General features: G+C 36.4%; 1 protein-coding gene across 1 annotated transcript; it reads right to left on the reverse strand.

Annotated features, from left to right (window-relative positions):
* Positions 1-2,109: 2,109 nt before the first annotated feature.
* On the reverse strand, positions 2,110-25,666 carry LOC106063951 (uncharacterized). Its single transcript, XM_056030795.1, has 3 exons — positions 25,551-25,666; positions 15,204-16,476; positions 2,110-6,948 (listed from the first exon to the last, which is right to left on the reverse strand). The coding sequence occupies exons 2-3, from the start codon at positions 16,377-16,379 to the stop codon at positions 6,115-6,117; spliced, it is 2,010 nt and encodes a 669-aa protein (XP_055886770.1). The 5' UTR covers positions 16,380-16,476; positions 25,551-25,666; the 3' UTR covers positions 2,110-6,114.
* Between the last annotated feature and the right edge of the window lie 408 nt (positions 25,667-26,074).

The raw sequence follows: 26,074 nt of genomic DNA on the forward strand, positions 1-26,074 counted from the left end.
GATTTTTAACGTGACGCTAGGACTTAGTTGGGTTAGAGCAGGGTTTCTCAACCTGTGGGTCGCGACCCCTTTGGGGGTCGATTGAAAATTTGTCAGGGGTCGCTTGACGATTTGCCAGTGGTCGCTTAAGACCATCGAAATATGATTTTTTTTTTGGCCTATTCTAACATTTAAAACTTGACACATAGAAATTTTTTTTTTCAGTTGAAATTTACTATTTTTTAAATTGTTTTTCGAAGATAGGTGTTGCAGACAGCTGAATCCAAATTGATTTCAAACATTTTAATTGTCGCAGTAGTCTAAGTAGATGCGCTTAATGCATAGCATATCGTTACGTCTGATCGTGTAGAGAAGTTCTGAACTGCCGTATGTTAAATCAAGAGTCAATATTGATGTCATAAAATAATGATAAAAGTAAATTTAATGTTCTACACGTTTAATTACAGAGTAGTATTTTCTTCCACTAAATACATTTGTCAAATCTGTAATATGTGAACCGAAATGTGTACGTTTTAAAAAAGGTTGAAAAACGCATCCATAAATTTTAATTTTAATACGTAAACGTTGTATAAAAATACATAACGTATGAACCTTGGATGAACTCCTAATGGTGACAGGGCAGGAAAACATGGGCCTCCCGTAGTGCTCTGGTAAGAAACTGTTGTTGAACGTAGTGCCTCATAGCTCCCAGGGAGTTCACTGACCCTTCAGTTGTCTCACCGCAGCTCTTGGACACTCTTGTAAGACATGCACCACTGTTTCCTCTGCATACCCCATTAGTTTGAAAAGGAATTGAAAATCTCGAGTATGTCAATTGTAGCGAAATCCTTTAAGTCGAATATATCAGTGATGCAAAAATCCGGCCCGCTGGCCAGTTCCGGCCCGCGACATAATGTTATCCGGCCCGCCCAAACATCGGACCAAAAAGTAGAAAATCCCACAAAAAAAAGTTGAAAAATGTATCTGTTCCTATTTTAGGGTTCTCACTCTTTGTTTCGTGGATTCCATTCCTTGCTAGTTTCATATTCATATTATTTTGTATGTTATTGTAAGAAAAAAAAAGTTTGTTTTAATTTTTAGGCGACATGAATCTTCTGTCATTTTTAATTCTTTGAAATGTTCGCTGCTGTCTTGAGCTAGCCTTGTACAATATATCTTGCAAGTGCACCCCAAGGCATCATTACTGATCATGTTTTTGGTATCAGCGCAATGTGTACATTAATGAAATGGGAGAACCGAAGAAAACAAAAAGTAGACTCTAAATGTAAAACTTGGAAGAAAAGTGTACATGTTTGGTGGATGTCACGGCGGACTTGCGGCAAGAGTTGTCCTAAAAGATGTCAATTTATTTTTCTTTTCGTTGATATGACCCGCGACATGTCAGAAATTAAAATGGCCCGCGGGCCGATCTAGGTTGGGTTTCACTGGAATATGTGATGCTGAAATATCTGTAATATTATTTTGATAGCTAGGATACGAACTTTGTCGTCATGGATACCCAATAGTTTAGAGGAATGGTTATGTATATAAATGCTGGCGATTTAAAGATGAGTTTTTCTTTTGCAATACCCTATGGCAGAGTGGGGAATGTGCTATAGTGAATAGGTTCTTTTTTGGAAAAAAGTAAAATATATTTGAAAAATATTGGTGATGTTTGCACAAATGCTATTTCATTAATATAATTACATATTATTTCAGGATTAAACATAAGGCTTTAGCAATCAAATCAGATTTACTGTTGGGGGGGGGGGGTCGCGGCATAGTGAGGAATTGTAAAAAGGGGTCGCCGGTCAAAAAAGGTTGAGAACCGCTACTTAGAGATAGAAAATCTGTTGGTGATAGGATTTCATATGGGTAGGACGTATTTTATCAACAGAGACATCGACTGTGGCCTTTTGTTGGACTAAACCTTTGCTTGAACTGTTCAACGGTGTTTGGATTGATCTCTCCACTTGTTAAACTAGATGTGTCTGTTTTGTTTGTCGGTTAATCGCATTGAAATACTCCCGCACAAGAAACCCAGACATCTACAGAGTAATCTGTCGGAATCAGACAGACATCAATTAACTACAAGACAAATAGGCATCATCACAACAGAAAACACAATCATAAAATTGTACATTGTTTTATTGTCATAAATCAATAATAAACACAAGAAACTTAAGAAGCAGATTCAATTATTTAGGAATTTGCTTTAGACCACAAGGCATTCATTTTAACCCATTATAATGATACTATCACATAATGTCCGCGCCAAGGTCTCATGGTTTGAATAACAAAAAAATTATATACAGCAAATTAGTTCGAGAAGATACTCATAATACTGTAATAAAAGCGTCAAACTCTTTTTGTTTGCATAAATACATTGTTTACAATTGTTAAGCTTCTACCAAGTACAATAACTTGCTTGTACTATAATACGAATTTCCTTAATACCAAAAAATTTAGTCAACAATATAATAACAATGTCTCTTTGAACTAGATTATCTATACAAATACATACACAAATAGAAAATGAAAACAAAAATGTAGAAGATATAACATCGATGTTAATGTTATATTTAAAAGACAACTTATAGGAGACTTTTTCCCCCATTCAATTAGAAGTGTAGTACATGAGAGATGGTTGGAATAAATGGAATGTTATATAGCAAAGGTTTCTTTCAGGAGTTTCTTTAAACATATAGAATATATATAATAGTACTATGAAGGTTACTGAATGCGATGTTACTTGCAATTGGTTTGTAAGATATGCTAGTTGATAGAACTAACTGGAAGTTTAGAACAAAAATTGTTTTGTTTACCTCATAGACATACTGCACTCTTGTCCAGTACACTTATTGAGTAAAACATGTTTCACTTAGTTCTAAGACGTTCAGACTTCAGACTTCATACAATGAAGTCTTTCGTTAAATATAATACATGTTTATTATAACATAAACATAATAAATAAAAACAACTAGGACACAAGCTAACGCATCACAGCCATGAGCGTCTGACCATCTGACACACCATAGTCATGAGATTGTGACCAGTTAATACACCATAGCCATGAGCTTCTGAACAGCTAAAACATCATAGCCATGAAATACTGACAAGCTAACATATCATAGCCACCTGATTCTGACCAGCTAACACATCATAGCCATGAGAGCCTGACCAGCTAACAAATCATAGCCATGAGAGCCTGACCAGCTAACATATTATAGCCATGTGACTCTGACTATTTTAACTAAACAACTTGGCGACATCTCAATTTATAAAAAAAAACACATAATAATTGCACTAGACCACTGATGCCCAAATTACGGCCCGCGGGCCACATCCGGCCCGCGACGTGGTTCTATCCGGCCCGCCAAAACGTCAGAACAAAGTATAGAACCCCCCTCCCTTTTTTTATCGGCCTCACTATTAACCTTTAAACACTTGTTCGTTTCTGAAATGGGACTCTGAATGTAGAATCTACCAGGAAAGGGGAACGGGTCTTTACTATATAGTGGATCATAATAATTATCCAACATATTTAATTTGTAAAGAAAGTGGGCTTGTTTAGAAAAAAAAAAACAAGCATATACAAAGGCTTTACAAAACAAATATGACGGCTTTCTAGATTTGAGCCGCCAATAAAAGATTGTAAAAACGCGCCTAGAAATTGGATGGTTGATGAGAATATTTACCAAAAAAAAAAAAAAAAAATAAGACGGTGGTAGAGCTAGCTACAATGTTTCACACATTATAAATAGAGAAATGAAACCACTTTCCGAAGCGTAAAAAAAAAAATTAAATAAACTTCCAATGTCTCATAAATTAATGTAAGTTCCTGATTAAATAGTTTCAGGCCAATTTCATTTCGTTTTTGAACCTTTTTGGTCATGTGGCCCCTGACACGTGTGTTGGAAATGAAAATGGCCCGCAGGTCGAATTAGGTTGGGCATCACTGCACTATACTAATGCTTTTTTGTCAACAATTAGAATCTATTCATAAATATATAGATATACATATCAAACGTCGCTCCACTTAAAAATTATGGGTTAGGCTTTAAATAGAGAAATAATAAACAATGGTTATTAGACATTAGGTTTTTGGTCATAGTGTCATATAGTGCGTCACTAGGACCTGTGTCATCCTATGCGCCCCGCACCCTCTGCACTTCTCTAGTGACGCCACTGGTCTCATATAGCTTGTTTCATTTCATTTCGTTTTTTTTTTTTTTTTGCAATTTAAACATTTAAGATTACGACTAAGATTAAGACTGGCTTTATTGATCCTTATTGAAAATTTGTTGTGATTACTAGGACCTACAGAAGACAACAGAGAGAAGTTTTTGATCCTTTTCAAGTTCCCAAGTTAAAGAGTAGCGTTCGGTTCATGCCATAATGGACAGAGCCTTTCAGGCCACCCACTTCGCGACGACTTGAAGTAGTTGTGATCGAGCGAGTGCAGGTTTTCTTTTAATATTTACTTTTAAACTTTAATTCAACAAATTAAAAAAACAACACATTTGGCTTTTGTTGTGATGGAGTACCTGACAACAAGAAGAAAAAAAAACTGACATACGAAATGAACAAATAACGTTAGAGGAACGTGGAAAAAGAAAAAATGACATCAAAGTTTATAAACATTTACAAACTTCCAACTAAGAACAGGACACACACCTTTTTTAAATTACCATCTTAACAAAAAAAAAAAATTCCACACAACTTCCCCTTTGTAATCACAGTGTCCATCTTTATGAAACCTTAAACCATACCCCCTTTGAATGGCCCTTCCTAATCCACCAACACCCTTTACAGCAGTGCTGAACAACTGAAGAGAACAGCGTACTATTTGGCACAGTCTGCAAAAGAGCTCACAGCTCTAAGAAAAAGAAGAAGAAACTTCCTGGCAACTAAATAATTCAATGATAGGAATAAAACTGATGTGTCATCACTCGGAATAAAACTGATGTTGTGTCATCACTTGGATAAAACTGATGTTGTGTCATCACTCGGAATAAAATTGATGTGTCATCACTCGGAATAAAATTGATGTGTCATCACTCGGAATAAAATTGATGTTGTGTCATCACTCGGAATAAAACTGATGTGTCATCACTCGGAATAAAACTGATGTTGTGTCATCACTCGGAATAAAACTGATGTGTCATCACTCGACCTCCCCCTTTTTTCCTATCTCTTCCTAATAATCACACACACACACGCACACACACACACACACACACATATATATATATATATATATATATATATATATATATATATATATATATATATATATATATATATATATATATATATATATATATATATATATATATATATATATATATACATATATATATTCTCTTTAACACTCACTTTAAGTCCCTTTGCAATGCAGAGTAATAAATAGTAATTAGAAACGCGCTACATTTGAAAGACTGTAGCCTCAGTGTTGGCAAGAAATGCAAAATAATCAAATTTCTAGTTTCATTGATGGCATACTAGACAATGATTTAACATTGTTGAATAAAATTGAGTTTTAATCTAAAATCTTCGGACGTCTGTGACTTGAAAGCACTATCCAACTAGGAAATTTACTTATATAGAATTAGGAAGAAGACTTGGAATACTCGTGATACCGTTAAATACAAAGTATTTTTTTTTCTTAAAAATTATGTGCGTATTTATGAAACTTCTTTTTGCTCTACATATTTCCATCTCTATTGATAAACTGTGTTTAGTTAACATGTTTTACTTCATATTGTATGATTCAGTTGCACATCCAAAGTAAATTTTGTGTTTCTAGTTAGCCATCGGACTTTTTTTTTCTTTCACTTGTATGTGGTCGTCACCACATCTGACCATCTTTGAATCCACTTTGAAGGTACTTTAACAATCTGTAATCTTCGGAAATAATGACCAAGTTATAAGAAACCTGACAAATGTATGACATACAAAAAAACATGATTGTTGATCAAGATAGTTAGCTACCTTTAGGATTGGTAAGCGATACTACTTTCATAACACGTGGCAACATATCATCTACCTTATAGACAGGTTATTGCCTGGAAACAGTTATCACGTGGTCTTAGCAGAAATGTTTCTTACAGTATCAGCAGACGACAATAAAAGCTATCTGATGTTATTATTGCAGTAACAGAACTGACGTATCTCTCTGTTCTTCTGCAGAATACAAGCAGGGTCGTCACCATACTTGTTGATTCGACTGATGGCCTTGGGGTCCACGGTCATCACGTCCGTGCTAGGAAGATATTCTAGTGTGACCTCAAACTCCCCGTGTCCTGGCTCCGTGAAAAAGGTCAGCTGATAGATCACCCTCTCCAGGGTCATGCTCTTGTTGGCCAGGATGGGCTCAAGCCCACGGTCCCCGGTCGTCTCTTTAAACCTGAGGAGATCCTCGTTGACCACCTGTCGGCTGACCATAGAGACCTCGCCAGCAGCCAGCAAGGCGCAATCTGCACGGTAGGAGTCCGTGAAGAAGTTGATAGTTTCCACCGCGGTTCGGAGAGCTCTGGAGGCCACTTCATCCGTGGCGTTCACATCCTGCCAGGACAAACAAGCGCACCAGTGGGGAGCCACATCAGCGTCCTCACAGCTCCTCTCTTTGGGAATACTTTTGAACAAACTGATTCCCCGGTCCTTCACGCTTCCTTGCCCGGCACCACTAAAGTTGAGAATGTCCCTTAAAGTTTCGTGTATGTCAAAGGGATTGGTCAATCTCTGAGTGTTGGTTTTCACATTGTTGATAACATCCGGGTACATCTCATGGAACCAAGGAGGAAATCGAAGGCTGACATACGGCATTCGTTCTTCTAACTTCCCTGAATATGTTCTTCTGACATTAGCGAATCGAGCGCCATGGTCTGCCATGACAAGCAGAAGAGTGTTGTTCAAATAGCCCTGGAGCTCTAAATTTTCAATAGTCCTTTTCAAATCTTCATCAGCCTGAGAAAAAAAGAGCAATAAAAAACGTTAAAATATAATAAAAATAATAAAAGAAACCAATGAAATCAAATTAAAGATAAACTTTTGTAAGCAACAGCATCTATAGCAAAACAAGAAGCTGTTAGCCTTAATAAACATTGAGTAATCTTAGTTTTCGAACAGTCCTTTCAACAGCAATGGCAGTGCACTGGAGAGCAGAAGTAGAAACAGACGTGAAATGCTGCTGAGAATAGAAATACGCTTAGTTAATCTATGAGTCACTCAGTTATCCTTTCCTAGTCATTATAAGTTCCAACATTCGTTCATTCCCTGACATTTAATTATTCGGTAAAAGGACAATCAAAATGGTTTGAATCTCCCCCGAAAAGTCCCTCATATTTCTGTATATAATAATTGTCTCAGCCTCTGGGACTTCGTGATTCTGTGTAGTGTCACTGTTTTCAAACGCCTAGAGTTGTGCCTAACCTCTTCTTTATTGATTCGTGGGTTGGTTTAAACTTTTTACGAAACACTTTTATTTCATTCATTTTTAGCGGCCCCCGAAAGGGGAAAAGACGCTATTAGTTTTGTGCGAAATGTCTGTCCGTCTGTCCGTCCGTCCCGTTTAGATCTCGTAAACTAGAAAATATATTGAAAATCCGTCATCACAATATTTTAGACCATTCAAAGTTCTGATGCAACGGCTACTTTTTTTTTCTGAAAGCGAAAAATCTAATTTTTAAAATCCGTTATGCAAGCAGTTTTTTAAAGAGAAAAAGCTAATTAGTATGCATTAAAAGTTAGACCTTATTTAAAATGAATAGTGATCTTATAAACTTTATTTTTCTGAACATTTCTTTTATTGCGGAAATTTTTTTTTTTTTTTTTTTTGAGGATTCGAATAAGAGATTGAGCCTTTTCAAAACAATTAGATCAATTACAAGACATCAGTTAGGCCAGGGGAGGCGCGGTGGCTGAGCGGTAAAGCGCTTGGCTTCCGAACCGGGGGTCCCGGGTTTGAATCCAGGTGAAGACTGGGATTTTTAACTTTGGAATCTTTGGGCGCCTCTGAGTCCACTCAGCTCTAATGGGTACCTGACATTAGTTGGGGAAAAGTATAGGCGGTTGGTCGTTGTGCTGGCTACATGACACCCTCGCTAACCGTAGGCCACAAAAACAGATGAACTTTACATCATCTGTCCTATAGACCACAAGGTCTAAAAGGGGAACTAGTTAGGCCAGGTTCACATCTAACTTAACATTCACTTACACCTATCCTTTGATCTGCGGGACCGGTGGGGCGCTACACAAGATCTGTTAACCTTCTTTCTCCATTCTTATCTCTCATTCGTCTTTATATAATTTCATTTGGATGTTCTTTCTGAAAATATTGAAGCCTGCCTGGGTGAACTGCTTCGGGGGCCGATTTTGAGTTTGTGTTTCCACACAAACTGTCTTTTGTTACCTTGTTTTGTTTTGTATTTAAAAAGTAAAACTTTGGCTGTTGAATAACACAGCTGCAGGTGATGGACAAAAAGGGCCGCATTCAGCTCACAGTCATCTCTTTTGATATGTCCCTCTTATACAGTTCTTTTCCACCTCCTTTCAAGTCCGTGGCTGTTATCTAGTCCGCACTTGTCTTTCCCCGCGTCCGCCAAAGCACGCTTCCTTGCAACTGTACACGCATCTGTTATTACGTCGGTGATCAAAAGTTCACTATATTTCACTAAAATACAAGTGAGAAAAGTCAAATCAATAAATTCTATTTTTGATGTAGTGCCATCTTTCTAGGTGATACTCTATATATGTGTTTAACTCAATCGAATGTGATATTTAACCAGAAAGCTTTCTAAATAAAGCTTTTAAACAAAGTAAGTTTTAATGTCAGAGTTTTAAAAGGAATCAAATGCTGAATGAGTTGCTACTGCTGGGCTACTCTAGATAGATATTGTTTTCTTTTACCGCTTGTTCAATCAGTTCAAGTTTATGGTCTGCAACCCATTTATTGACTGGCAACCAATGTCAAGGCTGCAGCATTGTGGCTTAGTCTGACCCAGTTCAGAACCAATGTCGTGATCAATATCTTTTCTCTTCTGCTAATATAAGACCTGATTAGACACGCCCACACCTCCAACCCCTACCCTCTATCACCAACACGCACACATAATTAGACTTGACTAAATTTGAATTATACTGTTTAGAACAGTTCATGCAGGCTTGAGAAACACTTGGTAAGGTCATCACAATAGGCGTCACCGCCAAATAAGAATTAAAAAAAAAAAGAGCTTTAAAATAGAATGATTTTTAAAATAGTGCACGTGGTTTTTGTCTTTGTTTTTGTTTGCCTGGAGGAGTGGTGGACGTTTTGGAAGGTCATTATTGTCCCAAGCTCGATCACTGCTGTCCTGCAGGGGTTCAACGCTGAGACGCAATAGTCTTTATTTCTGAAGCAAAATCTTCATCTTATAAGTGTAATCACCACCTTTACGACTTTGAGTATTATGGCGCATGTACATTTTGCAGAATCTGGTGTGATTATATATTTAATTTCTATAGTTATGTTTTGTAAGACGAATTTTCTTATGGATAAAAAAAATATTATTTCTTAAGCATTAGTTAGTAAGAAGGCTGATATTGGTTGTTTTGTTAGTTAATTAAATATCATTTTCCTGCTTCAAAAATATTGAATATGCATATTTTAGTTACAAGTGGTCACTTTTAAACCAGGACAGTGTTGTCTAACTCAACATTTAAAATAGTGTCGGTAAAAATGTCTGAAAAAGTTAAAGTTTCTGACCCGTCGAAATTTATATATTTTTAAAATCGCTGTTGTTGGGGCCCTTCTCTTGTGGATGCCCTGGGGCAGTAGCCCCGTATGCCCTTTCTTAAAACCGGCACTGAGTAGAAAGGCTTTCTCTGCACATAATTGTTGGTAGCCTGTCATTTCTATTCTGTCATTTCTAGGTCATAATTGTGGTATTCCTACGCACTTGTTGCGTTATTCCTATGCCATTATTGTGTCATTGCTTTGTCATTATGATGCCATTCCTATGCCATTATTGTGTCATTGCTTTGTCATTATGATGCCATTCCTATGCCATTATTGTGTCATTGCTTTGTCATTATGATGCTATTCCTATGCCATTATTGTGTCATTGCTTTGTCATTATGATGCCATTCCTATGCCATTATTGTGTCATTGCTTTGTCATTATGATGCCATTCCTATGCCATTATTGTGTCATTGCTTTGTCATTATGATGCCATTTCTATGTTGTTTCCGTGCTCTATGTGACATTCATGTCTGACCTCTATATTATACATGAACCGTTTCAAGACACTGTACACCAGAAGCTGTTTTTTTTTCTTTCATTTCTTCAGTAAATAAAGTAATACGTTAATCATTTTCATGTCTACCTCCCTACAATGTCCCACCCACTGTTCGCATGATTCGAGTGTACAAGTAAATAGCATCACTTAATTCAAGTCTGTTCTAACACTCTACAACAATGCAATTGAAGTATTCTCTTGCATTACAACATCACACTCTGATTGTCTCCCTTCACCATAATTATATCAATAGATCGTGATTGGTAAACAGTTGACCCTGAGATCAGTTTTAAATAGCTCCCTAATAGTCGCTAACGCCTGACTATATGTTCTGTGACCCGTAAAGGTTTAGCTTTTTGGTGACTGTCATCCAATCAAAATGTCATTTGGCATTTTTTCCCTGCATGTGTGTGTATGTGAGGACACGCATGACTGCAGATCGTGTATCTGTACAAGTCTATTTCTGCGAGACAGTGTTATTGGTCCAAGTGAATCGATAACTAATGTGAATGTGACAGACAAGAGTAAACAGGTTAACATTTCAGATAATCATCAACATGTCAATAGAATGTTTGCAGAGCTCATTTTTTTTTGTTAAGTGAAATCAGTAAAAAACAAATTAGCGAAGGAAAAGTAAAAACAAATGAAAGCATGAAATCTAGAAAAGAGTTGTCTTCCCTTCATTTCATAAACATTCCATCTAATAAGTATTCTTTTTATTCAATTGTTGGAGTTAATGTTCGTTGGGAACGAGAGGCGACGAGTTTATAAGACATGAAAACAAAAAGCATATCAAAATACTCCTAACTCTAACTCTATCTCTAAGACTGACATTAACTGAAGCGCCTAACTAGTATTCTAATCCATACTCTAAGTCTAACTCTATCTCTTAATTTTACTTACATATTGTCTTCTTAGTTCGTAATGGAATGAAAACTGACCAGTGGCCATCCAAATATAGAAACCTTTATAAAAACCTTGAGAGCTCTCTTAATAGCTCAAATCTAATTGAAAACAGGGACTTCAACGTCACACAAAGAATAAAACCAAACCTTGTTTGATTGTAAACCTCTTTCCAATCCTAGCTGATACAATAGTATTGACTTACAAAGTAACAAACAAATTAATAGCTTTAAAAAAGAAAGATAAAAAAATGATTCTTTTTCTATAAAATATATTGCAAAATAGTTTGAATGAAGTAACCCTAGGAGTTAAAACCAACCGGACAGATTTCTGTCTCGTTTATGTGTCCTTTTTATCTTCTTATCTTATATAGTACAGACGTAACGTCAAAAAAAAAAACACAAGATAATTACGTCCTAGGCATTTCTTGTGTCAATCTAGTCATGCATGTTTATCAATGACTTAAACTCTGCAAGGTCGTTGGTTTTCCTGGCTTTATGAATGGTATTACAATATATTAAACTATATATTGAGGAGCGCTTAACAAATGTTTCTTGAACGCCATGACGCTAAGAAAACAACACAAATACGTTATTGTACTCCAGGAAAATTCGTGACATGCTGTACTCAATAACGTAAACAAAATGTGTGCACCCAAGCGTGCTATTGACTAGAACATTAAGTTGTTGGTCTACGTTGACAAGGCTACACTATAAAAGACGATGTTCATTTGATTGCCTCCGGATCAGGCAGAGGCACTGCTTCTAGTTTGACTGCTGTGCTGGTTACGATATATAACCATACTGGCACCATATTTATAGGGTATAACCTTTGACCTTAGCCCATCTTTTTAGCAAGCTTTACAGAGAACGACGTAGCGGTTGGGGGGGGGGGGATTCCTGGAAAAGTGATGATGTCAGGCGTACGTTTTCCTTACTCGCGTAGAGTGGACAGCAGCTGGCTTCCGAGGGACATAGAATTTAGCTATGATAGCCAAAGGAAAAGTTACTTATAAGAGAGGTCGCAGCGAAAAGAGAGATTAATCAACATAAGGAGAAAACGATTTTGTCTGCCTAATTTTGACAAAATAGGTCATAGCTGGTTCTTCATATCCACGTGAATGAAATACAGAGCTTTTCCTTAATCTTTTTTCTTGAAGGCAACGCCTTGTCATTTTTAGATGATGTATATCCTTAACCAGTGCTTCCCAGAATTTTTTCCTTATCGGAACACTTCGCACATTCTGAGTATTTAGCAGAACACTGTTTATTTTAGAGAGGTTAATTCATGTGTACTTAATTATTCCAGTAGTTCGTGGAACACCTATTCAAGCCTCGCGGAACAGTAGGGTTCTACGAAACACTAAATTCTAAATTGATGCCAATTATGTTATTGAAATTCTGAAACCATTAAACGATTTTCTTCTAGGTTTCAAACAAGTACTCCTTACTATGAAGTGAAGGTAGCTAGTGCTGTCTCCGCTCATTCTATTGAACCTGCTGTTGTCTACGTCAAGTGGGGAAAATCACATGAAATGTCAAGTAGCTCTCAAACTGTAAACAGTGTAGGGCATTGATGGTGACAACAGGAGATTCGTAGTGAAACTATAGACGTTGTCAATATTGACACCAAGAGAATACAATAGTCCTACTATAACAAGCACGATTGATGATGTATGCGCGTTTGGCACAAACAAATATTATTGAAAATGTTGATATTATGTCGTAAGCACTTCAAGACTTGGCTTGTTTAGTCTGGAGTCAAGTCTTCAATGGGAGTCATTCGTCTATCTGATTTTTTTACAAAGCTTAGATCAAGTCACTCTGTCTGTCTGGTCAAAAGTTTGTACACGTTGTTTCTCCCACACTTAATATCGGATCAATCTGAAATTTTGCGCAATTATTTCTTTACACTGACAAAACAAGAATCAAGAAAAAAAAAATCAAATCGTCCCTGTCTGATCTTAAGATTTAATATGGGGAGGGGGGGGGATCTTACGCTTATCTGTTTTTATGGCAGATGGTTGAAGAGGGTGTCAAGTGGCCAGCACAACGACCAACCGCATATGCGTCCCCAACGTATGACAGGTACCCATAAAAAGATAAAAAGTGCTTAGGTTAATGTACTATGTATCATTATAATAAAGGTTATCTCTCTCTCTCTCTCTCTCTCTCTCTCTATATATATATATATATATATATATATATATATATATATATATATATATATATATTATTTATAGCTGCTAATATATATATATATATTTATATATATATATATATATATATATATATATAATTTACAAATAATTAGAGAAATGACTCTAAATGTTAAATGAAACACGCTTTCAGATTCGTCAACACATCAGAAGTAGGACAAATGGTAAAAACGAAGCAGTGTCTAATGATAACAAAAACCCAGCTGTTACCACAAATGTATACTTAGAATTGGCGTGTTTAGAAGTTGCAATGGGAACAAAATATTCTCTCGAGATATGAAATGCCACAAAAAAAAAAAAAAAATAGAAATGAAATCCTCAAAAATTTCTCCCAACACCTCCTACTTTCCGCTCTAGCCCTATATCCACTTTTTGTTTTAAAATGGTTTTTGGGATGAAACAAACAATTTCTATATTTTTTAAATTTTTTTAAAAATTTTATTACAAAAGTTACGTGTTACGCCAGTTTTTTTTTTTTTTTTGCATGCTACAAAGTATTAAGAAATCGAAATAGCGCTTTTACCTTTTAGATCTAGACGTGGTAGACGGACGGAGGACAGACATACTTTACAGAACGAATTACGGCTTTTTCTCAGTCATAGCTGCTAATACTTTTATTTTTTTTTTAGTATCTTTAAAGACACGAGCGTTCCATGATGTACATGCAATCCTTGCGAGATGAATGCGATGAGAATAATTTTCGAAAGCGTGTCATATTTGTTTATCCTTGAATGACAATAATAGGCTCCCACTCTAAAACACGATTTTAACTTCTTTAAGTTCTTTAAACAGGTAGAAGAAGATGTATAGAGCCCCCGTTAAACAAAATGCTGTTTACCATGTGCAGATCTGGTATGTAAACATAGACGCAATTATCTTTCTCTTTTGATTGAGCGTCTGTAATTATCGCATACGAAACTATAAACAAAACTTGTACGTAGTGCATAGTGTAGGCTTTTTTTTTTCAAATCAATAAACATTAGGCTATACTTTTTATTAAAGCATGCGTTGATATGACAAATATGTAGGTCATTGCTGGGTCTACGTAGTGAAATAGGATGCTTCTCCTTGTCTTTGGTCTTGTAGACAATTTCTGATTATTATTGTAGCTTATTAGTTTATACATCAATGTCTTAAGTAGGACCTAATAAAGCTTGTTCTATGTAAAAAGAAGAATGTAACCGAAATAGTTCTTTGCAACCACTGAAATATTTCATTTTCTTAGTTGAAATAGTACCCTCTAGAATACAGACACAAACCGTGCGTAATACACAATTACTGGACAATTTTCTGTACTTCTATTCTTATATATATATATATATGTACTTTTATTCCATATGCTAGGACAAATTCGTACTAGTGCTCCTTTCCTAGTGTCGTTAGAGTATGGAATGGGTTGCCTACATCACCTTGGAAAACGAACGACTTAGCAGCATTGAAGTCACTGGATAACATGCATGACTAGATTAACACAAGGTTGGCTGCCTGGTCGTGCGGTTTGCACGCTGGACTGTCGTTCAGATTTATCGATGGTCCCGGGTTCAAACCCTGCCCGCTCCCATCCCCCGTCGTCCTGCGGGAGGTTTGGACTAGGAAGTAATTATCTTCAACTCTGAAGGAACATCCGAAACATTTTACAAACATTTTACAACACATGAAGTACGTATGAAGCGAAAATAAACCTAGAATAAGCCAATCGACAATCATTTCCTGCAACTTAAAAAAGGATGAAGGCAAATTACGTAGCCATCGCAGATGTTCGCTACTGGTTGAAAAAAGACAAGAATCAAGCTCAACAAAAGAGAAAATATTGAATGTTTACTCACCATGGTTATCAAATTGTTGTCATCATGACTCAGCGGCGTGTAAAAATGTACCAAAAACTTGGGATCGTCTTTGTACATATAAAATAGATCCTGAACCCATTTCAACCATATCATATGCTTGGGCTCGGAGCCGTGACAGTAGCGAGAGTACTTCTTGTAGGTCGGATCCACCGCTAGAAAAAACGGCCTCATGAAGTAGTCCGTCGGCGAATGTTCAAACCCCAGCAGGCGGTAGTTGAAAGGCGCTATGCTGACTTCTGCGTCCGCCCATGACGTGACGTAGCCATTATTCTGAAAGTCTTTCCAGATCCAAGGGAAGTCATCCACGGGGTTGGAGAAGTTCATGCTTCTTCTGGCTTCCGGAAGTTCCTGTTCGTGCTTGCCGGTCAGAATAGGAAGCAGGGCAGCCGGGGTCCCATCCCCGAGAATGTTGTAGCCCTCGAGTTCTATTGCGTTCAAGGAGTTAACCAAATAGTTCCTCGTGATCGGCATCCGCCTCAACCAAGACATTCGAGACATGGAATCAAATCCCAGCAGTGCAACTGACAAGCCAAGGCCACCAGCCGGAGGCTTGTTTGAAGCGAGTCTCGCTTTAATCGTTTTGTTAACATGCACTCCCGCGTGAATATTTGTATAATTTTTTTTCTTTGTAGACATGCATTCAATTTTAAAGAAATCAGAGACCAGCGCTGAACCATCCTGAACATTCTCGGTCATATTCCCGTAGGTTATATTGTAGTCACCCGGGCCTCGAATAAGAGGAAAGTAGTTGCATTTGAATGATCCATAGAGAATTACCGCTTTAGGGTCAAATCTTAACGTGCCATTGCTGACGAACACCCAGTTGGTGACGCCCTTACACTGCACCTTCTTCAGTTTCTTGTAGAAGTGCATCATAACTGGGTCAGTTACGTCCAGCTTGGGGTGAATGCAAGTTTGAGACTTGTCCAGGGCGCCCTCTGGAGGGTAAGGTCTGGGTGATGGGACAAACCGGAAGATCTCCAGATACTTCTCTTGAAAGGTCATGTAGCGCTCTTCATCAACGTGAGTATACACCATCATGGCGGCGAAAACAAATCCCAGAGTTCCTAGTATGGTGAGGTAGCGCCGAGAGATACGTGCCAGCGGAAGTCTACAATACATTTCAACGGAAACTTCACGTTCTGGTATCTGCATATGTTTAAAAAAACAACAAGCTTCTATTAATCAATCAATCTGCTAATTTGTTGATTTGATTGCTGGGTGTAGCAAAACACATTCTGAGCTCCAGTCTCTGCCAAAATAGAAAACACAAAAGTCATGATATTATACTTTTAACTGACACTATCTATCTATCTATCTATCTATCTATCTATCTATCTATCTATCTATCTATCTATCTATCTATCTATCTATCTATCCATCTATCCATCTATCTATCTATCTATCTATCTATCTATCTATCTATCTATCTATCTATCTATCTATCCATCCATCCATCCATCCATCCATCCATCCATCCATCCATCCATCCATCTATCTATCTATCTATCTATCTATCTATGGCATGGATATCGTGCAATCGTTGAATTATTGAACTGTATATATGATTTAAAAAATCCTGTTCATTGGACAGGTCACAGATGATATAAGTTGATTGAGAGTGTTATTTGGTCAACACAACGATCGAACTCCTTTAGTTTCACCACGAGAAGCCGGATTCCAAAGATTCATATCAGGAAATCAAGTCCAGAATCCACAAGATCCGAACGTTCCGAAAGGAAGCACTTGACCATGCCATTAAAATATTGCGCAAATATATATATATATATTTGTGTGTGTGTGTGTTTGTGTGCGTGCGTGAGTGAGTGTGTGTTTAAGTACTTAATGTTCATTGCATTCGGACCCTTCATTCTTTCGGACTTTTTTTGTACCCAAGTAAAGTTATTCCTGGAGTTTTTGGCTACTCTCATGGAATTAAGTGACTGTAGCTTTTTTCTTTGTATTGTAAGAGGGGTTTTAACTTTTAACCTCAGATCTCCCCTTGGCTACGCGCATGCATTATTTTCGGTATTCAAAACTAAAAGAAAAAGCCTTTTTGAGGTGCATTCTCCTGCTACTCTTCTAAACTGTAGTTTTTTATTGGAGGAGAAAAGAGTAACCACAACACCCCCCGCCCCCTTTGGCTACACTCATGAAATTTAGTATTTGTAACATTGCTTTTCCTTTTGTTGGAAAGGGGGGTTAACCTAAAAAATTTGCTACGCTCATAGAATTATCGAAAAGGGAAGTTTTATCGTCAAAATCATTTGTTGGTGGTTTTAAACTCAAAACCATCTATGTTTGTAGAATTTGGTGACTTTATTTCGCTTTAGTGTAATATTGAAGAGGGGTTTTTAATCTAAAAAATCTCTGTAGTGGGTTTTAAACTTGAAAACCCTCTAAAAGGGGGCTTAAACGAGTAAGTCTACTGGAACAAATAGTATTGACAAGCCTTTCTATTATATTGATGACTGTCTATATATAGAGGACAGTTTTACAGAGAATAAACACCAAATCAATAGTCACTCTAGGTACATTGTACGTTCTCCGATGTGTCTTGAATCGTAACAGTTTAAATTAAAATTAGTTTTGTGCTTTAATACATATAAAAAGCTTGAATTTTTCAGTAATAATTAAATTATAAGATAAATTCGATCATTATTACGAAACATAAGGAGAGGCGAATTAAACCTTTTGTGGGTCGGAGTTGGCCCTCGGGCCTTAGTTTGCTTATCACTGATATAGACGATACTAGCTAAGGGGGAAATAATCCTTGTGTAGAGAATTAGGTCGTTGGTTAAAAATTAAGACTCGAGACCTCGAGTTCGAATTCAGACTCGAGCAACTTTTTGTTTTTAAATGCTAGCACGATAGCCTTCTCCCAGATGCCCCCTCTCCCAGATTCCCCCCTCTCCCAGATGCCCCCTCTTCTGCACCCCATCCCCACCCCCACTCTGGTCCACAAAAGCGATTGGACCATAGTGCACTGTGCATAAATTATAAGCATGAAAGTTGCGCTACACAAAATAAATATATAAAATATATTCCAATAGTACAACTTTATTAATGTTAGTCTAGATCTAGTTAAAATTAATTACAAGATTGATGCAATGTAATTAGTGCAAATTCACTGAAAATAAGCTTGGCTTTTAGAATGTAATTTACACCTTGTGTATGGTTCAATAGTTCAGGTTTCTTTTTGATTTTTAAATTAAGTTTTTAGTTTTTTAAACAGATGTTGCAGTCATGAGAGCATTTGATCAAATTTCATGTGTTCCCCCCTCAAAGATACGTGACAACTAACGTTCGTTTATTACAATTTTACAAACATAAACACGCAACTTTGTTTCAAAGGTGGCGAAGGACAAAGAAGGTTAAAAAAAAAATTATAGTTGACAAAAAGGGGAGGGAATCGTGATATCATTTTAAAGTTCCCACGTCAAGTGTCTCGAGATTGTACAGGCACTGATAAGCCATGGGATTACTAGGAATAAATGTACCGCCTTTTCCTCTAACCTCGCAGATACACATTCGTTAATTAAGTATTGAGATGTATACAAGTTAGCCCAAGGCCGGATTTAGGGGAGAGCAGGCGGAAATATTGCAAGGGACCTCCACAAGAAGGGGGCCCCCACAATGGAGAAACAAATCCACATTTCGACGGGTCAGCAGGTTTACGAATATTATGTAACATAGTTTTCGCATTTTTACCGACAATACTATCGTGGTTTAAAAGTGTTCTCCTGTCTATGTTCCACTATTTACCCCAGAGTTACTTCATTGCCTAACACCTAAAAAAAAATATTTTTTTTTGGGAGGGTGGGATTTTACAAAAATATGCATATTAAACAATTTTATTTTTTCAAAGGAAGGAAAATGCAGTTAAATTCTATTCAAAAGTACTCTCTTTCTTTTATAATCTGTGGCATTTTACGTCTCGAGGTATAATCCTTTCACTTTGCAATTTCTTGTGTGACTAAAGAGGCCAATCCTTAATACACAGCCGAGGTCACAGGTTGGGCATATGTAATCAATGTTTTTCTTATATAATATGATTTAAATATTTGTATTTTATTAATATCATTAAGATTTGTAGCTTTCATAGACGTATATGTGACTATACAAAGTCTGCCCCCACATACCTAAATCCGGGCTGAGTAGGCCGCTAAACATGTTTCATTAGAGGTCAATATGGGATGTGTGGCTATTAGGTCCACTTTCCTAGAGCTTCAAATTTGAATTCTTACTTGAGCTGGGGCCGCACATAAACTTTCTCCTAGATACCTTCTTTCCCCAGAAAACCTTTGGAGATATGAGTATGATATAGCATCAAAGATGCGCTCAACTCTAAACAAAAGCAATTTAAGAAACGATGTTCGCCTGTTCTCCATCATTTAGCACTCCTCACTGTTGCACACTAGACTTTCGATAAGTCCAGTATGGAATCGGTTCTGAAGGCACCATTATCCTGTTGATCGTTGGAAAGGATTTTATCCAACGAACAGGCCATGAAGCGGGAGCTCTTCACCACAAGTCCTGTCTGAGGGCTCCCAGCAGTAACGGCCATGGACCGAGTAAAGAGGCCATACCACGTATGAAGAGGCCATACCACGTACACGGCGTGGCGTGTCCCGGATCGGGCCTGCTCGCTATAGGCAGCCGGAGGAAGCGCTTACCATGGGGAGTTGACCTCATACTCCTATACTGTAACCGCCACACTCCGTGTAGTGACCGCCCCTCCTATTGCTCTCATGAGAAGGCCCCTTTCGTGCACATTTTTCAGTCCCCACCTCGAGTGAGATAAAAAAAAAAAAAAAAAAAAAAAGCTCACCCAGGGTAGCACGTAAGGGGTCTTGTTCGCTTCCCGCTCTTAGCCTATCTAGTTCCACCACTAGACGTTTCCATGGAGGCCCCACGCTGAGGCGAATGGGGACTGAATCCTCCGGCACACTAGACCAGACCAGACCAGACCGATGTATCAGGATTTTGTGATTTTACCATCACAAAATCTTATCTTATCTTATATAATACAGACGTTACTTCAAAAAGAAGATGATTACGTCCTAGGCGTCATGCCTTTAGTCATGTATATTAACCAATGACTTAAATTCAGCCAAGTCACTGGTTTTCATGGCTAACTCAGGCAACCCATTCCATGCTCTAATAGCACTAGGGAAGAAGGAGTGTTTGTACAAATTTGTCCTAGCATATGGGACGAGGAATGTGCCTTTATCTTTGTGTCTTTCAGAGTATTTTATTAAATTTTGTTTTTGTATTTGAAGATTATGGTTCAGTGTTTTATGTATGATTGCTACTTTACTTTTGAGCCTTCTGTCCTGAAGGCTTTCTAAATTTAGTGATTTTACTAACGGTGTTACTCTAGTCAAATGTGAAAATTCGTTTGTTATGAATCTCACTGCTCTATTTTGTGTCTGTTCCAGTTTTTTAATGTTTTCTTGAGTTGAGGGGTCCCAAACGGAGGATGCATATTCTATTATTGGCCTAACCAAGGTTAAATAACATTTTAGTTTTATGTTCTTATTTGATTTATAGAAATTTCTTTTAATAAATCCTAATGCTTTGTTTTTTTGTAGTTTCATCAATATGTGGATTTTTTTGTAGTTTCATCAATATGTGGATTCCATGACAGTTTTTCATTTATTATAACACCTAGGTATTTTGCGTTTTTAGTCTGTGTTACTGGTTTGCCATGATTAAGATAAGTGGAATTAATTTTTTTTAGTTTTTTTGTTACTCTTAACAACTGACATTTTTCTGGTGGAAAGACATGCTCCAATTTGATTCCCATTTCTGTAATTCATCTAATTCTCTTTGTAAAATATCTGTGTCTTGTGTTGTTTTTATTGTTCTATATATTATGCAATCGTCTGCAAATAATCTGACTTTTGTTCCTGAGGTAATGCAATTTGGTAAATCATTTATGTAAATTAAAAATAGTAGTGGACCCAAGACTGTTCCTTGAGGTACACCTGAGTTTACTGTTATCGGTGTTGATTTAGAGCCATTTATTATTACAGTTTGTTCTCTCCCTATCAGAAAATCTTTAATCCACTGATGCAGTGAACCATTAATGCCGAATTAATGCCGAAATATTTTAATTTTTTAAGCAAACTATGCTGGTGAACTTTTACAAAAAAGATACAAGACACCGATAGCAAAGACAAACAGACACAAACACTCATTCGTTGCCATGGCAATCAAATCATTAAATAAGAAAAATCTGATAGAAACTTTGTCACATGTAAATTATGAGTGAGTCTGGTGTGAATGTACACTTTGGTTTCTTATAGTTATAATTTTTTTTTGTTTGGTGTAATACACAAATTGCAAGACAAATTTACATACGGACAATAAAGATTATTATTATGTTAGAAATGAACGAGTAGTCATTCTCTGGCGCTGCCAGGGTCGAGTTTCGCTAAAGAGAAACAAAATTCATCGTAGTCCCTTTAACAGTTTCCACTGAGGAATTTTCAGGTGATTATTATTATTATTATTATTATTATTATTATCTCTAAATTACTTTTTTCAATTATAATGATATTTAATGCATATTTTTATTTCAATTTTAATTTTAAAAATATACTTTTATTGATCTATTTTTTTTTAAATTGGAAATACTACATAATACATATGTATTGAAAAGATAAAAGTTTATAAGCCTAATGTTACGATAAATTAAATAATGTAGGCCAATGTAATTAACATTCTTACTTCTACACTATTAACAAAAATGTGGATATGTTTTGCTATTGTTTATGTGTGAAAGGGTACTTCTTACTAATGACCATTCATCTTTTATTAATTAATGAATAAACAGAACTTGATTGAGCAATCTGGTCAACAAAAAGAGCCAGGTTAAGATTTATTGATTTTTACCTCTGCTTAGAAAGGACCTGGTGCAAATAACAACAAACGACATGTCACAATTTATCGCTATCAATGATTTTGTCTAGGAACAAAGTGGCTATTGTTCCAACTAGATGGCAGACATTTATCTCCATGACAACATGAACTATTGAGGAATCTATTTAGTGATGTGGAAAAGAGTAAATATGTTGGTCTGTGAACATAGCCTAGTGTGTGATACTTTTTAAGTGAGAAACTCTAGATTTTAATTATCTCAATGACATCAGTGCAGAGTTCTTAGTGTTCATTAAAATTGTTAATATATTTTTTTCTCTTATTTGAGGCGTAAACAATATTTGTATGGAAATTATATATAAATATAAATATATATATATATATATTTACAGAGAGAGAGAGAGAGAGAGATGTAGCTTTTAACAACATGCTGGTAACAAATTTCTTGATTGTCTCTCTTGAATTTGTGATTTTATGAGACCAGCAGATAGGAAGGTGACTTTTCAATATTTATTTTTGTTAGTAATTCTCCTGACCCACTATATCAGTTATAAGTAGTTATAAAAATATCACTAAAAATGTATTTCACAGTATTTACTTCTTAAAACGTATTTTAAAATTCAACTAATGAATATAATTTGTACTATGACATAAAATGCTGAGCTTGGTAATTGTTATCTATCGCCACCTTTTGAATATAGATATGATTGATAATAAACAATATCGTCTAATACATTTGATATATAGACTGGGTTTAATCGTTTCGTTGTTTACTCAGATCCAACATTTTGATGTAAACTTCACAAAGTCTGAGAGACAATGTGGTATGAACTTATCTTTCGTTTTTCTTATCTTATGAAATACAGACGCTCAAACGAAAAGATGATTATGTCCTACGCGTGTTACTAGGTTAAGGGAAGGAAAGCGCTCGCAAGGCGGTCAAAGAAAACGCTTCAGAGACACCCTCAAAGCTTCTATGAAGGCGTTCAGCATAGACCCAGCCACCTGGGAGACAGAGACACATGACAGAGCATCATGGCGTCGGCTGTGAAAAATGGCGCATAGGTTGCTGGGGAAAAGAGAACAGCGCTGGCAGAAGAAAAGCAAGGCCATTGACAGCTGAAATAACCTGCCCAGTGTGTACATGCGGGGCTCACCAGCCACATGAGGAGGCACAAAACCCAAGTGAAAAGCACTCAGTCTACTGGATGAAAAAGTGGTCATCATCGAACCACAATGGGCGAAGTATATAGCTAGCTCTAGTCATGCGTGTTAATCAATGACTTAAACTTTGCCAATTTATTGGTTTTCCTGGCTGATTCAGACAACCCATCCCATGCATTAGTACAAATATGTCCTAGCATATGGAACAAGGGATGTGCCTTTATCGTTGTGTCTTTCTGAGTATTTTATGAAATTTTGTTTTTGTATTTGAAGATTATGGTTCAGTGTTTTATAATTTATTGCTACTTTATTTTGACGTCTTCTCTCCTGAAGGCTTTCTAGTGATTTTACTAAAGGTGTTACTCTTGTTAAATGTGAACATTCGTTGTTTTTTTGTTGTATGAACCTCACAGCTCTATTTCGTGTCAGTTCAGTTTTCTGGAGTTGAGGGTCACCAAACAGAGGATGCATATTCTTTTAATGGTCTAACAAAGGTTAAATAGCCTAACATTTTAGTTTTATGTTCTTACTTAATTTGCAGAATTTTTTTTTTAATAAACCCTAATTCTTTGTTTAATTTTCATCAATATGGGGATTCCATGACGTTTTAAAACTTGCAATAAAACCTAGGTTTTGAGTCTGTGTTAGTGGTTTACCATGCATAAGATAAGTGGTATTTATTTGTTTAAATTTTTTTTGTTACTCTTAATAACTGGCATTTTCTGGGTTGAAAGACATGCTCCAATTTGATTCCCATTTCTGTAATTCTTCTAATTCTTTTTGTTTGCTTTCTTTACGAGGCTTCATCTGAGAATCATGTGTGAGGCACTCTTGTAAGAGATCTTTTCTCAAAAACAATGAAGATTTATTGTTGTCCTTATTAGTATAAGTGTAGTAGTTAACACATTTTCATAACCTGGCACTGCCAGAGCTTCGTCAAAGGGAAGCAATTCATTGTAGTCCCCCTTTTTCCATGATTACCGTTCTGACAGGCGATGAGGATTCTCTTAGGAATACTTAGTGCTTCGAATATTCTGCAAGGTCAGTTGTCATTATCCCCTAGGTTGATATAACATCAGGGTGTATTGTTTTTTATTTTAGGTAACTTCCGTAGTCACTTAATCTCTAAACTGGGGTTGTCATATTTTCGTTTATTATTATTATTATAATTATTGCAATTCAGCTTATACCGCCAGTTTACTCAAGTACTAATTATTTCCCTTGTATGAGCTACCAAACAAAGTAATTAATACCAATAGTTAATTAACTAATTGGCGAAAGGGGAAAAGACGCTATTTGTTTTGTGTGGAATGTCTGTCCGTCTGTTCGTCCGTCCCGTTTAGATCTCGTAAACTAGAAAAGATAGTGAAAATCTGACACCATAATATATTAGAGCAATCAAAGTTCTGATCCAATGGCTACTTTTTTTCTTTTCTAAAAGGGAAAAATCTAATTTTTTTAAATCACTTATGCAATCATTTTTCATAACAATACACCACTTTTACAACTATTCACTATTAGGCTAATAGTAACAAACATAATTTTACCATATCAATGCAAATAGACTCATGAATTTTTTGTCACCAAATTCTTTTCTATTACATCTGTATTGCTAAGTTGTGTAAGTTATGCTACAGTAACTACTACATTTACACACAAAAAAGTTTTATTTTTTTCTATAGAGAAAAAATCTATTTAATATGTATATAAGTTGGACATAATTTAAAACAACAATTGATAAGTAGTTTTTCATATTATCTGTCAACCTTTTTTACGTGAAAAGAATATATAACTTGTCTTTGACAGAATTTCATTCTGATGTTCTTTCTGAAAATATTGAAACCTGCCTTTTTACCTGCCTTGGTGGACAACTTCGGGGGCTGATTTTGAGTTTGTGTTTCCTCACAAACTGTCTTTGTAACCTTGTTTTTATTGATTCTAGTGTTGTCAGAAATACAAATAATTGTGCGAATTTTTAACTTGATCCGAGATTGGGTGTCGGAGAAATAACGTGTACAAATTTTTGTCCAGACAAGCCGACACACAGACAAACAGAATGAGTGGATATAAGCTTTCTAAAAATTCGGGATGAAGCCATCCTAATTCTATATTTGGTATCAACACATGTTACCAAAAAAAAAATACATTTGATAATTGTTAGAAGCAAAGAATTAGTATAGTAAAAGTTGAAGTATAAGTTAGATGTCATACTAAAAGATGAAAAGCTTTAACATATTAAACCAACAAGCGTAAACACTTTGAACTGGGCTACAATACCTTAGTTAGTAAAATGCTAATGACCAGAAGGTTAAATCACTGGAAACAGCTGAGCAGCTGAGATATCCTGCTAGCTTTAAAAATAATCTGTCTCTCTGCCAATAGTTTAAAAGTTCAGGCAGCGTGTTGTGGGTGGAGCTTCAGTATTTCAGGCGCACGAGAGGCAGTTAATGTCACAGCCACCTACCAAGGCGAGGGCTCGAGGGTACCACATTTTCAAGTCACCACCCCGTACAACTAGATTAAATCGCTTCCATTATAAAAAGCGACACACACACACACACACATATGCGTGTAGACGCGTGACCTCCGTGTCGAAGGTGCCGGTAGACGACGCTGAGATGTGGCGCCCAATTGTGTCAACACCACGAGCACCTTTGTTTTGCTTCCTTTAGTCACCTTAATTAACTATTTAGTCACCTTAACTAACTATTTAGTCACCTTTTATTAAGTCACCTTAACTAACTATTTAGTCACCTTAATTAACTATTTAGTCACCTTAATTAACTATTTAGTCACCTTAA

Source organism: Biomphalaria glabrata, chromosome 5, assembly GCF_947242115.1.
Source record: "Biomphalaria glabrata chromosome 5, xgBioGlab47.1, whole genome shotgun sequence".
NCBI lineage: Eukaryota > Metazoa > Mollusca > Gastropoda > Planorbidae > Biomphalaria > Biomphalaria glabrata.

What these genes read in the sequence shown, in the direction of transcription:
- LOC106063951 (XM_056030795.1), bottom strand. Translation starts at nt 16,379, where the DNA reads ATGCAGATACCAGAACGTGAAGTTTCCGTTGAAATGTATTGTAGACTT. An exon ending in ACAACAATTTGATAACCATG is followed by an intron (nt 6,949 to 15,203) that starts GTGAGTAAACAT and finishes TTTTTTTCTCAG; the next exon opens with GCTGATGAAGATTTGAAAAG.